This window comes from Alligator mississippiensis, chromosome 7 (assembly GCF_030867095.1).
Source record: "Alligator mississippiensis isolate rAllMis1 chromosome 7, rAllMis1, whole genome shotgun sequence".
NCBI lineage: Eukaryota > Metazoa > Chordata > Crocodylia > Alligatoridae > Alligator > Alligator mississippiensis.
This window is the reverse complement of record NC_081830.1, coordinates 4,762,924-4,783,057: the sequence shown is the minus strand read 5'-3', so window position 1 is coordinate 4,783,057 and position 20,134 is coordinate 4,762,924. Positions and strand designations below refer to the sequence as shown.

General features: G+C 42.0%; 2 protein-coding genes across 2 annotated transcripts; both read left to right on the top strand.

The window, feature by feature from the left end:
* The first annotated feature begins 2,331 nt into the window (after positions 1-2,331).
* LOC132251532 (olfactory receptor 6M1-like) lies at positions 2,332-3,273 on the top strand. The gene has a single exon (XM_059731366.1). The coding sequence runs from the start codon at positions 2,332-2,334 to the stop codon at positions 3,271-3,273; it is 942 nt and encodes a 313-aa protein (XP_059587349.1).
* A 10,481-nt stretch (positions 3,274-13,754) lies between these two features.
* On the top strand, positions 13,755-16,249 carry LOC132251531 (olfactory receptor 6M1-like). Its single transcript, XM_059731365.1, has 2 exons — positions 13,755-13,852; positions 15,292-16,249. The coding sequence occupies exons 1-2, from the start codon at positions 13,755-13,757 to the stop codon at positions 16,247-16,249; spliced, it is 1,056 nt and encodes a 351-aa protein (XP_059587348.1).
* The last annotated feature ends 3,885 nt before the right edge of the window (positions 16,250-20,134 follow it).

The following is a 20,134-nucleotide window of genomic DNA, read 5'->3' as shown; positions in this document are numbered from 1 at the left end:
ACAATGCAACAGCAGGATGCCAAATCCCATTAGAACCCTCTGAGAAGGGTATGTGGTTTAATTAATAACTCACTATTCCTAATATTCCTATATTAGCTGTTTATCATTTATTGTTTATTCTTAAAGTGTGGAGGGTCATGATATTAATATCATTCTGGGTAGCCTGTTCCAGTGGATAACCACCCTTATGGTGGTTAAAATTTTTCTAATCTCCAACCTAAATTTCCCCTTAAGTTTCCCAGACCTCTCACTATTTTCATTGTTCTCTGCTGGACTCCTCCCAATTTCTCCATTTGTTTCTTGAAACAGAGTGCCTAAAACTGGACACAGTTCCCATCCAGCTGGGTGTTATCTGCAAATTGGCTTTCAATCCCACCACCAAATCATTCTTGGGAAAATTAAAACAGTATTGTTCCCAATACTAATCCCTGGGGAAACCCATTCCCATCTCTAGGACATCAAGCCATTAGTGACTCCCCTTTAATCATCATGATCCCAACAGTTGTGTCCACTTTCTTTACTTTTGTCTAGACTGCATTTCCTTAGCTTCAAAATGAGAATGACATGGGAGAGAGACCTCACTGAAAACATGACTGTAATCAAGGTTTACCACATCCACTGCTCTCCTCCCATCCACAAACCTAGGCACCTTGTTAGAGAAGGAGCTAAGAGTAATCAGCCATGACTTGTTCTTGGTCAATTCATGTTGGCTGTTCCTGACCATCTTGTTCCCCCCAAGGTGCTTACAAATAAATTTCTTGATGATGTGTGCCATGATTTTTCCAGGTATTATGGTTTAATTGAGCAGCCTATAATTCCTGAGATCCCTCTTCTTCCCTTTATTAAAGATGATCACTACCCTTGCTATTTTCTAGTCATTGCAGATCTCACCTGACATCCATGAATTCTCAGAGAATAGCTAATAGATATAAAATTGCCTCATCTTATTCCTTGAGTACTCTAGGATGCGTTTAACAAAGCCCTGCTGATTGATAAATATCCAAGGTTTGTTTTTTAAATTAATCTCTTATCTTCAGCATCAAGTCCAAAAGTAGGAGAGTCTTATGGCTCCACCCCAGAAGCAGGAAGAGTTGATTTTCAACACAGGATATGTGTTCAAAAGGGAAGAGAAATAGGATGGAGGTGCAACATGACTTTCTTTCCATGGCTTGCCTGTCATCACGTAGGGAAGCAAAGTTGGAAATGGGACTTGAGCAAGGCACTCAAGCTGTTTCTTCAGAGGAGGGCAATTCAAACATACTAATGTTGGACAGAAGGATGTCCTGTCACAACCCATGCCCACCCATTGGTTTACTGATGTCCCTCAACCTTGCCCCATTTAACCCCAATATGAATCTCCCTCAACACAATTTTGAATGTTCAGATGCCCCCAGGTCTTCAGGTTTTGGTCTGGTGTGTACATTTCCACAATGAGATTATTAACGTCCAATTTTCTACTGTAGCAACATAGGAATAACAAGAAAATCCGCTGGGTTTTGCAGTTTTCTCTGTTTGTGGCTCTCTCTTACACCAGTGAAAAGCCCTATGGAGTACAGCACAGATTATGTCTCCTGGGTTATCGGCAGATGCACACTTTGAAATTATCTCCCCAGTGAAACATTTCTCTGCTTTTTTTTACATAAAGGTATAGATGTAATTCACAGACACACATAGCAGAAAGGATAGTTCAACTGCTACACAGTTCATTTCAACTCTGGCTCTTCCAGTTTCTCTCAATCTCTTTCTTATACACTCTATCCACATGTACATGTATATAGCTATTCTTCCTTTAATAGTATGTTTTCTTGTTGACAGGTGTGCATCTATCTTTGGACAACTTAATGGGAGACATTCAAAATTGCAGTCATAAAGATTCAAAATCTGGGTGGGGTTTCTCTAATATCTGTAGCAGTACAGAATTACCCAGCGGCATGTGATCTGCATTCCAGCTTGTGTGCTCACTCTTCTTGTAGGATGGTTGGTGTGAGGTATTTCAGATGAAGAGTTAAGGAACGTTGTCATGGTCAGGTATGGTTAAAAAAATAGGAGTTTCGAACTCATCTTATTTTCCAGTCTGCTTTATCTTATGAAACAATGAATGGCCCCATTCACATATCCCCAGCTGGCATCTACCCCATTCCCAATGTTTAATGAACTTCTGAACTTCACCCTAACTTGTGGAGCTGATTGACTTAATTCATAGAAAGAGAAATCACAAAGCATTCACATTGCTTTTGTACGTCTTGTTTTGTTATTATTACTTGTTCAATCAGACCAATGGTGGTATATGTTATTTATATTTCTTCCTTTACCAGGGCATGTAATACTGTCATGAGAACATATAACCTCAACAGTACAGTGTCAGAATTTGTTCTCCTGGGATTCCCCATGCACTGGCCATTGAACATCCTATTTTTCCTGGCACTGCTGATCATCTTCATGTTGACCTTGATGGGGAACCTCATCCTTATAGCCCTGGTATTCACACGTCCTCAGCTTCGCACTCCAATGTACTTCTTTCTTTGTAATCTGTCCATCCTGGAGATCCTTCTCATTGCCTTCATTACCCCCAAGATGCTGGAGAACCTGCTTTCAGATGACAAAACGATCTCTTTCTGGGGCTGCATGACCCAATGCTACTTCTACTTCTTTCTCGGCACCACTGAATTTGCACTTATTGCCATCATGTCCTTTGACCGCTACATTGCTATCTGCCACCCCTTCCACTACGCCATCATCATGAATGACTATGTCTGTGGTCTTTTAGCTTTGGTCTGCTGGCTGGGAGGAATTCTTCTTCCCCTTTTTGCCATGAATCTGCTGTTCAGGATGTCATTCTGTGGCCCCAATGTGATAGATCACTTCTTTTGTGACTATGCTCCTCTGGTCCTGCTAGCCTGCACTGAAGACAAATTTCCATTGACCCTGGAGATAATCCTTGCTGACATTGTGGAGGCCATCTCTTTTGTTTTTACACTTGCATCTTACCTCTACATTATCACCACCATTCTGCGCATCCCCTCAACCTCAGGCAGACAGAAAGCTTTCTCCACCTGCACCTCTCACATTACCGTGGCCTCTATTTTCTATGGCAGTACCGTTTTCTTGTACTGCCTGCCCATCCAGAGACGCTCCCCTAATGTTCAGAAGGCAGTAGCTCTGCTAGTAGTGGTGGTCACGCCATCCTTGAACCCATTCATTTACAGCCTGAGGAATGAAAAGGTCAAGAATGCCTTGAGGGACTTTGTAAGGAAAAAAATATTTGCACACTAAGTATCTGGGTGTTGTAAACTATTATTTTCTGGACAGCTGAGGCATAACATGGCATATTTCTTCCTCCCCAGAGAAGTTGGGAGTGTCCTGGTAATATCTGTGATTATTCGACAGCTCTGTTCTGGACCTCTGAGGATTCCCATGTACTGTACTTGGCCTAATATATTTCTTGGTCTGTTTGTGCAACCTTGTCATTCTCACTTGTTCTCTGATATTTATACACACTACTTCAAACAATGTTTGGAATTGACAAGAAAACCTTTTATTTCAATGGTTCTTATTATTCCTTTATTCTATTTTTTCCTAAAACATTTTCCACAACTATAATATTTTGAGTATTCCAACCTTGATTGGAATTGGGGTGTTCCCACCTCCTTAGGAATAATGCCTCAATTTAGAAATCAAGAGCTCCTCTTTTCTAGAGCAGCCTCCATCTCATGGTGACTCATGCTGTCTAATTTACAAGTTCTTCCTACCCACATACAGCTCCCACTCTCGGCTCTCTCAGAGGGCAGCTCAAAAGCAGAGCTGGAGAGGCAATGGCATGGTGCCTAACTTGTGCTCTGGCATTAGAGACTTCTTATGTGAAGTCACAGAGACAAGTTCAAAACCCCCATCCATACCGGGGTCTAAACCCAGAGTTCCCTGATTTGTTTATAAGAAGCTTTAACTACTCAGTTTTGGTGGCTAGAACATGGACTGGTTTTCTGCTTTGTCCTCTGGTATCTAAAATGTGTCACTCAGGGGTTTTCTTACAGGCTCCCCTGGCTCAAAAAGGTGTGTACTCAATGAGAAGAGAGGTGATGGAAGTATAACAAGCCCTGTTTCTTTATCCATTCCAATTTCTAAATAGTTCCTGGTAACACTGTGATTGATACTATAATTTAATGTGAATTATTACATGCTTTTAATACTTATCTATAATGACTACTTTCTGGTAGTACTTTTTTTCTTTTTAATCAATCTGGTTCTGAATGCAAGGTCTTGATCATAAGACAGCCCCAGACAAGCAAAAGACAACTTTCCATAATTTTAGCTTCTTCTATGGGGTTACCTAATATGTCTCGTACCTGGTATGACCCCCTACAACTAAGATACTCCCTAGCTTCCCTGCAGTGATCTCCTCTTGATAACATTTACATTGGTTTAGCTTTTTGACCTGGAAACACACCAAAAAGAAACAGGCCTATGGCCTAGAAATACTTTTTTAAATATACTTGCCAACCATCACTAGATAATAAGGTAACTACTACCAGTCACACAGGACTGATGCAGAGGTAGAAGAATCCATGCATATCATCAACTGGTATCAATTAGATATAATAATTATATATATATCTAATATAATCAATTAGATAATAAATCTCATGTTTTGTTTTTAAAATATGTTCTAAATGTCTTTTAATAAAGCAAGGATTTTTAGGGCATAGAAACCCTTGCCCTGCTTTTTGTGCATTGTAGATCCTAAATACTAATGGGCCCTAAAACCTTCATAGGTTCTTCCCAGAGGTAGCCAAACAGTTCAGACAGCCATGAGGTTATAGAATCACCATCCTGGGAAGTTTCTAAGTGCAGGCTAAGCAAACACTTCCCTGGAATGGTTTAACTAGGGATGATTCTGCTGTAGGTGTATATTTGGGGGCGGAGGATGGGGGTGTTGGATGAAATGACCTCCTGAAATCCCTTCTAACCCTAATTTTCTACCCTATGACCAAAATTAAACTAATAAGAAATAAAGAAAGAAATCAATCTACTACGTTTGGAATTAGTAGTAAATGTAATGTGCAGTACGCCAGTGCAAAACAGCTAGTATTCGCTTCGGATTCCGATTCGGCCGATTCAGGGAAGTGGTTCAATTCAGTGATTCGAATCACTGTCCTGAATTGATTCAGCTGCCACCAAATCAGCCGAATCTCCGAATTGGCCCCATCCCCTGCCCACTGTCCCAGCCCCAGCTCCCTGCTGTTTAAAAAAAAAAGGCCTGTCATTCACCGGCTGCTGCCAGGCAGGGACGGGGTGGCAATCCCTGCTGCCCCCCACTCTCCCACACTGTGTGGAGGGCTCTGTCACAAGCCCCCATCCTCTGCCTGCTCCCCCGGCCCCAGCTCCTGGTTCTTTAAGCAAAAAAAAAAAAAAAAAAAAGCCCCAGATTTACCGGTTGCTGCCAGGCAGGGAGCGATCCCTGCTGCCCCTTACTACCCCAAGCCACGTGGGGGGTTCTACCACAAGCCCCCTGATCCCCACCCACTTTCCCAGTGCCCCCCCCATGGCTGCCCCTCCCACCCCAGCTCCCGACTCTTAAAAAATAAAAGCTCTGGACTCAACTATCTCTTTCTGGGGCTGCATGACTCAGTGCTACTTCTTCTTTCTTTGCACCACTGAATATACACTTATTGCCATCGTATTCTTTGACCATTACATTGCTATCTGCCACCCAGTTTGCTACTCCATCATCCTGAATGACTACGTCTGTGCTCTTATAGCTTTGCTCTGATGGTTGGGAGGAATCCTTCCCATTTTTGGGAAGACCCTGCTGTTCAGGATGCCATTCTGTGGCCCCAACATGATAGATCACTTCTTTTTGACTACATCCTGCTTGTCCAGCTGTCCTTCACTGAAGAAAAACTTCCACTGACCCTGCAGATAATCCTTGCTGGCATTGTGGAGGGCAGATCCTTGGCTTTCAAACTTGCATCTACATTATCACCACCATTCTGTGAATCCTCTCAAACTCAGGTAGACAGAAAGCTTTTTCCACCTGCATCTCTCACATGACCGTGGCCTCTATTTTCTATGGCAGTACCGTTTTCTTCTATTGCCTGCCCACCCAGAGATGCTCCGCTAAAGTTCAGAAGGTAGAAGCTCTGTTAGTAGTGGTGGTCACACCATCTTTGAACCCATTCATTTACAACCTAAGGAATGAAAAGGTCAAGAATTCCTTGAAGGATGTTGTAAGGAAAAATATATATGTTGGCCTAATGTATTTCTTGGTCTGTTTGTGCAGCTTGCTCATTCTTCCTTGTTCACTCCTATTCACTGCTACACACTGACTTAAACAGGGTTTGGAATGATATATCTACTTGACCAGCAAACCTCTATTATTTTATTGTATTTTTTTCCTAATACATTTCCTACAGAACACAATAATCTGAGTATTTTGGAAAATCAAGTGAACTTTGAGAGGAATTAGGGTGTTCCTCCCTCCTTAGTTCCTCAATTTGGAAACCAAGGACTCTTCTTTTTGAGAGAAGCTTCATTCTCACAGAGACACATGCTCTCTATTTCTTCTTGGCCACACATAGCTCCCAAACCCCACACCTTGAATTCTAGATACCACATTTGGACATTATGAATATTTAAAAACTTTACTGATAAAAATGTTAAGATTTTTTCAGTGGGTTGGTAGCGTTATTAGATAAATGGGATCCCACAGGTGGTAGTTGCATAGGTGCTGAGCTGTGGGCAGTTAAAGCAGTTTTATAATTTAATTAATCCTAAAGTTTATGTTTGCCCAGGGTGAAGTAATTAAGCAACTGTCAAATGATGCTATGACCAAAAAAGATACAGCACCCCAGACACTGTAACCACCTCATCACATACTGTCAGGATTGTAAAGCATTCTTAGATGCTGAGTTTCACACACAGGGTACATTCACCAGGGAATGTAACAGTCAATTGAAATAGCAGTCTACTAGCATTTATGATATGTGGGGGCCAACACTTTCAGTCCATCTGGGACAGCCAAAGTGGTACCATCTATCCCTGGAGAGGGTAGGATAGACTGAAGAGTGGATAAGACGGGGAGAAGGAACATGGCAGGGAACAAAGAAATTCCATCAGTATTTCTTTAGTCCCATGTACCATTGTTGTCTGTAGTTAGCATAAAGTAATGAGAAAGACCATATTTTGAGTACTTGGACACTTGCCCATCACATCCCAGCAAACAGCCTCCACTGCTAAATTTGATGTAGTCCCTTCCCTACCCTGTCCACGTACATAGACACATACTTAATATTCCACTTTATGCTTCCACAGATCTATTTCGATATGACTTTGCTGAGAACTCTCTGTCCTCTGACCCGCATGTTACCACATGCTGTTCCAGGCTGGGGTGATCTCTTTCTCGGCACCATCTTTATTCCACTCACTTCACAGGAGCCCCATCAACACATGTACACTGATCTGCAACACACAAGACAGCTTAATCTTGTTGACACAAGTAAACATACTCCGTGTGCCATGAAACACATATACACACTAACATACTACTCACTCTGTTAATGGTCCCAAATTCAGACCCATATTCCCATCCACCAGGCTTCAGACCATGGTCAGGGACCTGGGGAAATGGTCAGATTATGATAATATGTGTTTTTCTGTCCAATGAAGTCCATTCATGTACAACTTTTGTACTGGCCAAATTAATTCCTGAAAGATGTAGTGAGCCTCCCTCCTCTGTTCCCCGCTCCCCTCCACACACCTGAAAAAACATAATTGAGAAATTTACAGAACAGATGTAAGGATGTATCATTCTGGGACAGATCCCTAAAATCTCCCTGTTTTCAAAGGACACCCACATTTGTCTTGGCCATCTCAGAAGATAATTGCTTAAGATATGTGTTCTGGAAAATATTTGCACATTGGACCTTTTTCACCCTCATAGTTGCATCCCAGTGGTTTGGGCAGATGTGAAAATTGTCACTAGGAAATGACAGTCAGTGCCTCAGAGTCCAGTGTAGTGAATTGGGTGTGACAAGAAACTTTTCTGGTCTCCACACTTTTTTCTGTCCCTCGGTGTCAGTCCTATGGAAGGTCCCAGGGTTCTGCCTCCTGGGTATCACCAGCTGTGTACTTTGAACTGTTCATTTAAGTTAAATATATCTCCTTGGTCTTTTCAATAAAAACAAAGATGCCACCCACAGGAAAACCTTCACAAAGAACCACTGCTGTTTCAAAGGGTACTTCTTTCCCTTCCCTCTGTCTCACTCCCTATGTGTCTGTCTATCTTAATAGCATCAACTGGAGCTATCTAATATTACAGTAGTAGAGTTTCAGATTCTATGCAGGGCTGTCCTAACGTTTGAAGGAATTAGAGTATAGTTCGGCAGGATCAGCTCTGCATGCCAGCTAGTGGGGTCTCTTCTGTCCAAAGATGTTGAGCACCAGAGGCTTCAGGAGAGATTCAAAGCAGTTTTGCCATAACCAGGTATGCGATACCCTGTGAAAGTCTCTAGCTTGTCCTTCTTAAGGGGTTGGCTTGTATCCTGAATCAGTCAATATTATCCGATTAATCAATATTTTAATCTATCTGCAAGAAAATTCTAAGTCCATTATCCTAAATTGAGCGTAGCCTGATTCTAGCTTCTACTGAACCTCTCATATAGAGTTCCATAAATCAAAGGAATGACACTTGGGTATCTTTTTGAAATACCTGCCTTTCTATCTCTGTCTTTCTCTCTCTCAGTATCTTCAGTTAACATTTTGCATAGGACTGGGGAGGAATAGGAGTTATGAATGGGCTATAATCCTTTCTCAGGGTGTGTATATATATCTATATATATATCTATATATATAGATATATCTCGATCTATATCTAGAGATCTAGATAGATCTCTATCTATCTATCTATCTATCTATCTATCTATCTATCTATCTATATCTAGAGTTCTAGATCTATCTATCTATCTATCTATCTATCTATCTATCTATATCTAGAGTTCTAGATCTATCTATCTATCTATCTATCTATCTATCTATCTATCTATCTATCTATATCTAGAGTTCTAGATAGATCTATCTATCTATCTATCTATCTATCTATCTATCTATCTATCTATATCTAGAGTTCTAGATAGATCTATCTATCTATCTATCTATCTATCTATCTATCTATCTATCTATCTATCTATCTATATCTAGAGTTCTAGATCTATCTATCTATCTATCTATCTATCTATCTATCTATCTATCTATCTATATCTAGAGTTCTAGATAGATCTATCTATCTATCTATCTATCTATCTATCTATCTATCTATCTATCTATCTATCTATCTATCTATCTATCTATCCTAATTCCATCTTGTTTCTGCGCTTCGCTTTTCTGCCTTTTCGTATTGGATGTGTTTGCTACATTTGGCAGTTAGGCATTTATAGCTAGACAAACAGATGGAATGGTAGATATCTTAAATAATGTGTTCATATGAAAGTTAGCACATTCTTTAAGTTGTGTGAGAGAGAGAGAAGGACAGGAAAAAAAAGAAAGAAAGAAAGAAAACCGAGGGAGGGAGGGCTATATTGGGGACAGACAGGCAGGCAAAACAGCAAGAAAAAAAAGATGCAAAGGAAAGGAGAATACTTGTGAGTTTATTCAGGTGTGTTTTCTCTCTTCCCAGGGAATATGCTGTAGCTATGAAGCCGCACAACCACAGCAGTGTGGTGACCGAATTTGTCCTCTTGAGCTTCCCCATGCTCTGGCCATGGGACATCCTATTTTTTGTGCTGCTGCTAGCCATCTTCACATTGACCTTGACTGGGAACCTCCTGATCATTAGCCTGGTGTTTAAAGATCGTCAGCTCCGTACCCCTATGTACGTCTTCCTCTGTAACCTCTCCATTCTGGAGATCCTCTTCATTTTCTCTGTCATCCCAAAGTTGATGGAAAACCTGCTGTCTCTGGACAAAACCATCACCTTCTGGGGCTGCATCACTCAGTGCTACTTCTACTTCTTCCTGGGCATTGCTGAATTCTTCCTGATTGCTGTCATGTCCCTTGACCGCTACGTTGCTATCTGCCACCCTCTCCACTACCCCCTCATCATGAACAAGCGTGTTTGTGCTCTTCTTGTCATGGGATGCTGGCTGGATGGTTGCCTTTTCCCACTTTCCTCCATCATCCTGCTAAGCAGGTTGCCCTTCTGTGGCCCCAATATAATAGACCATTTCTTCTGCGACTATGCCCCCTTAGTCCGGCTCTCCTGTATCGACACCAACCTGCTCTTGACTATAGAGTCTGTCCTTGCTGGAGTTGTGCAAGCCAGCTCATTAGCTTTCACACTTGGGTCTTATGCATACATTATCAGCACCATCCTGCGCATCCGCTCATCCACGGGGAGACAGAAGGCTTTTTCTACCTGTGCCTCTCACATTACTGTGGCCTCTATTTTCTATGGCAGTGGCATTTTCATGTATTGCCTGCCAAGCCAGGGACGCTCCCCTGATGTCCAGAAAGCAGTGAGCATGTTATCATTGGTGGTCACACCACCTCTGAATCCTTTCATTTACAGTCTGAGGAATGAAAAAGTCAAGAATGCCATGAGGGACTTTGTGAGGGGTAAAAAAAATTCACTCTAGCAACCCAAGTGCTGGAAACTTCAGCTGGTAAGGGGTTTAGCTTAGCACTTATTTCTTCTGAACATTATACGTGTGTTGATGATGGGACTCATTGTTTTACAGTCTCCTTTTCACTCACTGTGCATATTCCCATATTTAGTTTCGTCCATTTTGGTGCCCGAGGTCTTGTTTACAGCTTCATGGTTATCCCGCTGAGACTGAAACCTGAAAACATTGCCACAAGTGTTCGCTGAGTATGCTTTTCTCCCCTCAATTTCTCACAAAACTAATTGTTCAAACAGTCTGGAAAAATGTTAGGTGTAGTGTTGTGCTGTTCTGGAATATACGTTTCACAATATATTGGTTTATTTGATGCTTATGGTAACCTTATCAGATGTCCTTTTAATTTAGCATAGCCAGTGATTATGTTCAGCCTGCCAATCTGTTTCATTGCAAGAAAATAGAAGGAACGATGGACTATAGGAAAGCACTATTAGGTAGATATATAATTGTTTGGATAAATACAGATTGGGAGGGACTGGCTAGGCTGCAGTACTGCAGAGAAAGTCCTGGTGGCTGGCTACAGCAAACCACCTGTACACTGAGAAATGTAATGTGCTCCATCTGGGGAGGAAAAATCCACAATAAACTTACAGGCTGGGTGGTGCTATGCTAGTTAACACCATGTCCAAAAGGGAGCTGGGGGTTATAATTTACCATAAAATGAATATGAGCCACCAATGTGTTAGCAGAACAACAATAAGCTGGCGTGCATCAACTCATACATCTCAAGCAAAACTAAAGAAGATATTCTCCCCCTCTACTCATTATTGGTGAGGCCGCAGCTGGAGCACTGCGTCCAGTTCTGGGCACCACGCTTCAAAAAGGATGTGGAGAAGCTTGAGAGAGTCCAGAGAAGAGCTATTCATATGATTAGAGTCCTGAAGAGCAAGCCATACAAGGAAAGGCCAACAGATATGGGACTGTTCAGCCTAGAAAAGAGAAGACTTTGGAGGGATTTGGTGGCAGTTTACAAATGAGAGCATCAGGGGCTAGGTGAACAACTATTCACCAGAGCTCCCCTGGGAAAACCAGAAGCAACCGCCATAAACTCCCAGAAGAAGGTTTCAGGCTGGATATAAGGAAAATTGTATTCATGGTTCCTGTGACCAGACTCTGGAGTAGACTCCCAGTGGGGGTGGTACAGGCATCTACCCTGGAGATCTTCAAAAGGAGACTGGACGCACAACGTGCTGGAGTTATTTGACCCCAGCAGTCTTTCCTGCCCAGAGCGGGAAGGGGGGGGAGGCAGAGGGAGTGGGGCTGAATCCAAATTGAATTAGGAGACCCATTAATCTTGCTGAATCAAATCGGAAGCATCCAAATCAATTCAGAGAGATTTGGAGATTCGGCCATAGACTGTACAGGCGGGCACTAGGCAGCACTGGGGGGAGCAGCTGGACAAGTCCTACTTGAGCCGGCACCCCTGGGAGAAACCACACCTCATTTGGTGGCTCCACCGGCTGACGCCCTCCCGCCCCGGGCAAGGCAGGCAGTGCTGGCAGCCCCGGGAGAAGCCGTGGGGAATGATTGGGGAGCTGGGGGAATGATTAGGAGCTGGGGGATCAAATTGGGAACTGGGGGGAATGATTGGAGAGCTGGGGGATCGAACTGGGAACCTGGGAATTGAACCAGAAGCTCAGGGGAATGATTGCAGAGTTGGGGGAATGAACAGGGGCTTCCTCCCAGCTCCCAGTTTGATTCCTCAGCTCCCCAATCATTCCCCCAGCTCCCAATATCCTGGTCATTCCCTCCCAGCCTCCACAACTTCTCCCAGGGCTGCCAGCACTGCCCACCTTGCCCCGGCAGGGGACAGCTGAGGGAGCAGCGGGACGAGCCATGGCCTCTCCCAGGGCTGCCAGCTCAAGCTGGGGCTCGTCCCGCTGCTCCCCCAGCTGCTCCTGCCGGCACTGCCTGCCTGTATAGTCTATGGCCAAATAAGATTCGGCACTGAATATTTTCAGATTTGGATTCGGCCGAATTGAATTGGGATAGTGATTTGAATCACCAAATCGAATCACTGTCCATCCGAATTGGCAAATCCGAATCAAATACTTTCCGCTTCACACAGGCTATCTGGGTGTCCTTATTATTCATTAAAAATCAAATGAAAAAATGATGAAATTTTCAATTGTTCTATGATGTCATAATTGTGCTAGTGACCTATACTATATGCTTTGTCATAATATGCCATGAATGGCATCTGTGTTGTATAAATGTGTAATATATTTCCTTTCATTCCTTTCATTCCATGACTTTTCATTCCATCCAGGAAGAGCACACACCAACTGCCGAAACTTCCTTAGCCTGACGAAGGGTTTTTGAACCAGAAAGCTTGCTTAATAACTATTCTCCAACTATTTGGGTTGGTCTAATAAAATATGTCAGATTCACCCAAGAAACCTTGTCTGCCTCTAATATATTTCCTGTTTTATATACAATAATGACAGAAGAAATGCCATAAGAATGCATGAATAAAGATAGCAAAAGTAGTACAAGCTTAAACAACTTTCATTAAAAATGGAAATATAGTTTCAAAATTAAAGTCTGAAGTTTCCAAAATATATTTCCCATTTCTTTTTTCAAGTAAAAAAAAATGTTCATAGGGAATTGTACTGAAGTCAAGAATGCTTCCTTTCAATTAAAAAAAAAATGTTATGATATATATAAAAAATAAGGATGCCTTTTGTATGCCACCATTTCATCAATCTTCAGCTCTGAGGAGGCATCTCTAAATTCAATGTGGATACATCGGCAGTATGCCTTAATCTCAATATTCCACCTTATGTTTCTACAGATATAGGACTATATGACTCATGAGCTCTTTTTTTCTGACCTGGCCCAAATGCTGTCACTTGCTGTTCCAAAGTCAGGTGATATCTCTCTCTCATCCATCTTTATGCCACTCACACTTTGCAGGAGCACCACCTACACATATACAGTGATCTGCAGCACACAAGGCAGCTTTCTCTCGTTCATACAAGCACACATACTCTGTTTGCCATGAAACACCTATACACACCAACCTTCATCCGGCTCTGATATTGGACCCAAATTCTGACCCACAACCCCATCTGCCAGACTTCGACCATGGTCAGGGATGGTAAGATTCGGACAGCATACGTTTTTCTGTCCAATGAAGTCCTTCCATGCACAACTTTTGTATCTGTCAAATTAATTCCTGAAAGGTATAGTGATCCCTCCTTGTCTTGTTTTGTTTTTTTGTTTGCCACTAAAAACATGCTTGAGAAGTTTACAAAACAAATTTAAGGGCTTATCATTCAGGGACAGATCCCTAAAATCTCCCTGTATTCAGAGGACATCCACATTTGTCTTGGCCATCTCAGAAGATAGTTGCTAAAGATGTGTGTTCTGGAAAATATTTGCATATTGGACATTTTCAAACGTCATACTGGTGCCCTGGGCAGGTGTGAAAATTGGCACCAGAAAATGACTATCTGTGCATCAGAGTCCACTGTAGTGAATCAGGTGTGACAAGAACATTTTCTGACCTCCACACTTTTTCTGTCTCTCTATGTCAGTCCTAGGGAACGTCCCAAGGTTCGGCCTCCTGGGTATCACCAGCTGTGCACTTTGAACTGTTCTTTTAAGATACATGTATCTCCTTGGTCTTAACAATAAAAGGAAAAATGTCACACACAGGAAAACCTGTACAAAGAACCACTGCTCTTTCACAGGGTATTTTTCCCCTCCCTCTGTCTCTCTCATATGTGTCTGTCTTCCTTAATAGCAGTGACTACAGCTATCTAATATTACAGTAGTAAAGTTTCAGACCTATGCAGGACTGTTATAATGTTTGTAGGAACACGGTCTTGCCCAGAAGGATTGGATCGGCATGCTATGTAGTGTAATCATTTCTGTCCAAAGATGTGCAGCACCAAAGACTTCAGAAGAGATTTAAAGGACTCTTGCCATAATCAGGTAGGGAACACGTTATGAAAGTCTCTACCTCATCCTTCTTACGTGGTTGGCTTGTATCCTGAATCAGTCAGTATTATACTATTAATCTATATGTTACTCTATCTGCAAATAAAGTCCATGCTTATTATCAGAAATTGAGTGTAGCTCATTTCTAACTTCTACTGAACCTCTCATTTTGGGTTCCATAAATTACAACAACAAAACTGGCATCTTTTTTTAAATGCCTGCCTTTATTTCCCTCAGTATCTTCAGATGTCCTTTTTCATAGGACTTGGAGGGTGGGGAGGGAGGGGATGGAAATAGGAGATATGAATGGCCTATAATCCTTTCCTAAGGATTTCCTTTTTTTTTATATCGATATACCTTCTCTGCTTTTACCTAATTTCATCATGTTTCTGTGCTTCACTTTCCTGCCTTTTGTTATTGGAAATGTTTGATGAATTATGCAGTGAGGTGTTTAAAGCCAGATTAGACATCCTAAATCATACATTCAAATGCAAGTAAACCGATTGTCTAAGTGGTTGTGCGTGAGAGCAACAAGAACAGGAAAAGAAAAAGAAAGAAAGAAAAAGGGAGAACTGTACTGGGAGAGGCAAGCAGGCAGAAACATAAAGAAAGAAAGATTCAGAAGGAAAAGAGAACACTTGTGAGTGTATAAAGCTAAGTGTGTTTTCTCTCTTCCCAGGGAATATGCTGTAGCTATGAAACCACACAACCGCAGCAGTGTGGTGACTGAATTTGTCCTCTTGAGCTTCCCCATGCCCTGGCCATGGGACATCCTATTCTTTGTGCTGCTGCTAGCCATCTTCACATTGACCTTGACTGGGAACCTCCTGATCATTAGCCTGGTGTTTAAAGATCGTCAGCTCCGTACCCCTATGTACTTCTTCCTCTGTAACCTCTCCATTCTGGAGATCCTCTTCATTTTCTCTGTCATCCCAAAGTTGATGGAAAACCTGCTGTCTCTGGACAAAACCATCACCTTCTGGGGCTGCATCACTCAGTGCTACTTCTACTTCTTCCTGGGCATTGCTGAATTCTTCCTGATTGCTGTCATGTCCCTTGACCGCTACGTTGCTATCTGCCACCCTCTCCACTACCCCCTCATCATGAATAAGCGTGTCTGTGCCCTCCTTGTCATGGGATGCTGGCTGGGTGGTTGCCTTTTCCCACTTTCCTCCATCATCCTGCTAAGCAGGTTGCCCTTCTGTGGCCCCAATATAATAGACCATTTCTTCTGCGACTATGCCCCCTTAGTCCGGCTCTCCTGTATCGACACCAACCTGCTCTTGACTATAGAGTCTGTCCTTGCTGCAGTTGTGCAAGCCAGCTCATTAGCTTTCACACTTGGGTCTTATGCATACATTATCAGCACCATCCTGCGCATCCGCTCATCCACGGGGAGACAGAAGGCTTTCTCCACCTGTGCCTCTCACATTACTGTGGCCTCTATTTTCTATGGCAGTGCCATTTTCATGTATTGCCTGCCGAGCCAGGGACGCTCGCCAGATGTCCAGAAGGCAGTGGGTATGTTATCAGTGGTAGTCACACCACCTCTGAATCCTTTCATTTACAGTCTGAGGAATGAAAAAGTCAAGAATGCCATGAGGGACTTTGTGAGGGGTAAAAAGATTTCACTCTAGCAACCCAAATGCTGGAAACTTCAGCTGGTAAGGGGTTTAGCTTAGCACTTATTTCTTCTGAACATTATAGGTGTGTTGGTGATGGGACTCACTGTTTCACAGCCTCCTTTTCATTCACTGTTTGAATTACTTTAATCTGTTGGGTCTATTTTAGTGCCTGAGGTCTTGGTACAGCTTCTTGATTATCACTCTGAGATTAAAACCTGAAACACTGCCCTAAGCAAATCACTGAATATCCTTTTTTTTTTTAATTTCCCACACAATGAATGTGCCAAAAAATCTTGAAAAATGTTAGATCTAGTGTTGTGCTGCGCTGGAATATACTTTTACCAATGTACTGGTTTATTTGATGCTTATTCTCCCTTTAACAAATGTCCTTCTAATTTAGCATAGCCAGTGATTATGTTCGGCCTTTCAATCTATTTAATTTCAAAAGAAACAGAAGGAAATACAGACTAGAGGAAAGCACTTTGTGGTGGATATATAACTGATTGGATCACCAAGCTCCATGAGTACTCATCAAAGGCTCAATGTCTTGTTGGGAGGAGGTATCAAGTGACGTTCTTCAGAAGTCTGTTCTAGGTCCAATATTGTTTAATATCTTTATTAATGATTGAGACAATGCAATTGAATGCATGATCAGTAGACATGCAGTATGCAGATGACACCAAGATGGGTGGAGCTGCAGATACTCTGAAAGACAGGGCAAGGATCCAGAATTACCTGGATACACCGGAAAAATGGTCCACAATCAACCATATAAAATTCAACAAGGATCAGTGCAGAGTTCTTCACTTTGGATTAAAAAAATGCATACATAAGTACAGATAGGGAGGGACTGACTAGCCTGCAATACTGCAAAGAAAGACCTAGTGGCTACAGCAGACCATTTACTAAATACAAGTGCCAGAACGTGATCTTTTTTTGCAAATAAAGGCATTAAGTTATAAAGTTAAATAAGATTCTGCATTCCTGCTCCAAGTAAACAGAGGCACCTCCTTCTACTTCATCTAATGTTTGATTACCATTGGTTACTTCCAGGTTAAATTTTGGAACCTGTTCCTGTATGAGCATGTAGATCCATTTTGTGGTTGCATTAACAGGAGCAGCATATGCAAATGAAGGAAGTGATTCTTCCTCTCTATTCAGCACTGGTGAAATCTTACCTAGAGGACTCTGTCTAGCTTTGGGCACTGCACTTCAAGAAGGATGTGGACAGACTAGGAAACAGCCAGTAAAGAGAAACAAAATTTCTTAGAGGCCTTGGGAGGTATGGTATATGAGGAAAGGCTGAAAGAGGTAGAGTTATTTAATCCGGAGAAGAGAAGACTGAGGGGTGATTTGATAGCAGTTTTGAAATACCTGAAGGGTGATCAGAGAGAAGATGGAGATGAGCTTTTCTCTGAGGCCAAAACGGACAGGTCTAGGAGCAATGGCTTTAAGCTGAAGCAGAGGAAATGATGGTTGGAGATTAGGAGGGGCTATCTGACTATGAGGATGTTCAAGCATTGGAACAAGCTAGCTAGAGAAGTTATGCAATCTCTCTCCCTGGAAATTTTGAAGAGCAGGTTGGACAGACACATGCTTGGGACGGTTTAGTAAGAGATGTTCCTTCCCTGAGCAGGAATACATGTGACCTTGTAGGGTCCTGTCCAGTTCTACTTTCCTATGATCGTATGACCTAGAAACAATATAATTCATATGCACTATCTGGGTGTCCTCATTATTGATTAAAAAGCAAATGTAAAAATGATGGCATTTTCAACTGTTTCATTATGTCATAACTGTAGTAGTAACCTGTACTATATGCTTTGTCATATTATGCCATAAATTGACATTTGTGTTGTACAAGAGTGTAACATATTTTCTGTTTTGTATAAAAAGGCTAGACAGGAAATGCCAAGATAATGCAGACAAGGTTTCTTGGGTGAATTTGATACCTTTTATTAGACCAACCCAAATGGTTGGAGAATAGTTAATGCATTCACTTCTCTTAGTATGTTATGAAGCAGAGTCAAGATGTAGTACAAAGTTAAACAGGTTTCATTAACAATGAAATATGTTTCCAAAATTAAATTCTGAAGTCTCCAAAATATATTTTCCTTCTCTTTTTTCAAGTAAAGAAAATTCTTCACAGGAAATTTCACTTAAATCGATAAGATATTCCTTCATTTCTTAACATAACACATTATGATATATAAAAATAATAAAAATGCCTTTTGTAAGCCAACAGTTCACCAGTCCTCAGCTCTGAGGAGGTATCCCTATTTTCTTACTATGGGAAACTGCAACTTGTGATGTTAAAGAACAACCTTTAAAATAATGAATATTTATTTAAACTACTTGTGCTCACAGTTCTGGCTCCATAGAACAGGTAAGTGGTGCAGGGTCGGTTCAGTGTTTGGATGGCTCCCCCTTCTACTCCTATACATTTGGTTTGAGCCCTGGAGCCCTGTACCACCTGTGCTTCACCAGGATCGGGCTCTGGCTCCAGGGTCTTTATGTCTCCCCACACCCAGCTGGGTTCTCCTTCGGGGGGCTGTGCACTGCCCCCACACACCTGGGAACAGAATTCTGGGCCTTTTGCTGACTTCACCCAGCCAGATTTGGGCTGAAGGCCCCACACCACCTGTGCCCAGACCCACATATGCCAAAAGCACTTCCCACATTGCCCAGTACACCCAACATACAGCACAAGGCCATGGCCAGCAGGGCTCCCCACAGATTAGGTTGGAGCCCTGTGGGCCAGATGGCATGATGCTGGGGTACAGATTTGGCCCATGATTGAGTAGAATCATAAAATCATAGACAATGAGAGTTGGAAGGGACTTCAGGTAGCCTTTTAGTCCAACCCCCTGCTCAAAGCAGGACCATCCTCAACTAGTGCATTCCAGCTAGGGTTTTGTTGAACCAGGTCTTAAAAACCTCCAACACCTCTCTAGGTAACCCATCCTAGTGCTTCACTACCCTCCTAGTGAGAAAATGTTTTCTAATATTCAACCGAAACATCCCTTGTTGCAACTTGAGACTATTGCTCCTTGTTCTCTCATCTGCCACCACTGAAAACAGTCTACCTCCAAGTACACCTGATTTAAGCAATGTTTTGGAAAGAGAGAGATTTTATAATGACAAACAACCTACATTTCTTCCTAGACTTCAATACATGCTAAATGGGTAGAACAGAAACAACTTGTGTGTTTCTGAAACTTGTTGTCCATCTGTCATGGAGATCTTTATATCTGAGAGGCTTTCAGAAGAGCCAGAGTTGTTGTCACAGTGAACAAAGGAGTCTGGTACGTCCAAGCATAGACAAAGCATCTTATTTGTTGTTTTCTGAATCAATCTTTATCAAAATTAAAATAAATGGTTGTAATCCTTCTAATAAATAAGCAAATGCCCAAGAAGAACTAAGATCCTGAAAATAAAGTAGGAAGACAGAACACCAAACATAGAGGAACTGGAGCACACAGTACTGGCACATTTAAAAACCACTGTCAAGAAGAGAAGGTTGAGATGGATTGGCCATGTTAAGAGAATGGGAGGAGGCCATATCCACAAGAATATTTTGTACATTGAGATTCAAGATTTCTCTAGAAATTGGGGTCACCCTCTATGGCAGTACCACAATGTGTGCCAAAATTTTATGTTATTCAACATCAACATAGAAAGCTAGAAGGAATGTACAGAATCCTATCTGATCTGGAGGGAACATCTGGCACTGGGTGCAGCTCAACATGGAGTGGATTTGCTTCGATCCAGAGGATGGAAACAACGTGGGAAAGAATAAAGCGGCATGCTGTAAACTTGAACTCCAACTCAGACAACATATGGCTTTGTGAAACTTGTAACAAGCTGTGTTGCTCTGGAATTGGACTTGTCAACCAC

Bases quoted from the DNA above. Each gene is read 5' to 3' on its own strand.
- LOC132251532 (XM_059731366.1), top strand. From the start codon at position 2,332: ATGAGAACATATAACCTCAACAGTACAGTGTCAGAATTTGTTCTCCTG.
- LOC132251531 (XM_059731365.1), top strand. From the start codon at position 13,755: ATGGTCAGGGATGGTAAGATTCGGACAGCATACGTTTTTCTGTCCAAT. The intron at 13,853-15,291 runs GTATAGTGATCC...CTCTCTTCCCAG, and splicing joins GTCAAATTAATTCCTGAAAG to GGAATATGCTGTAGCTATGA.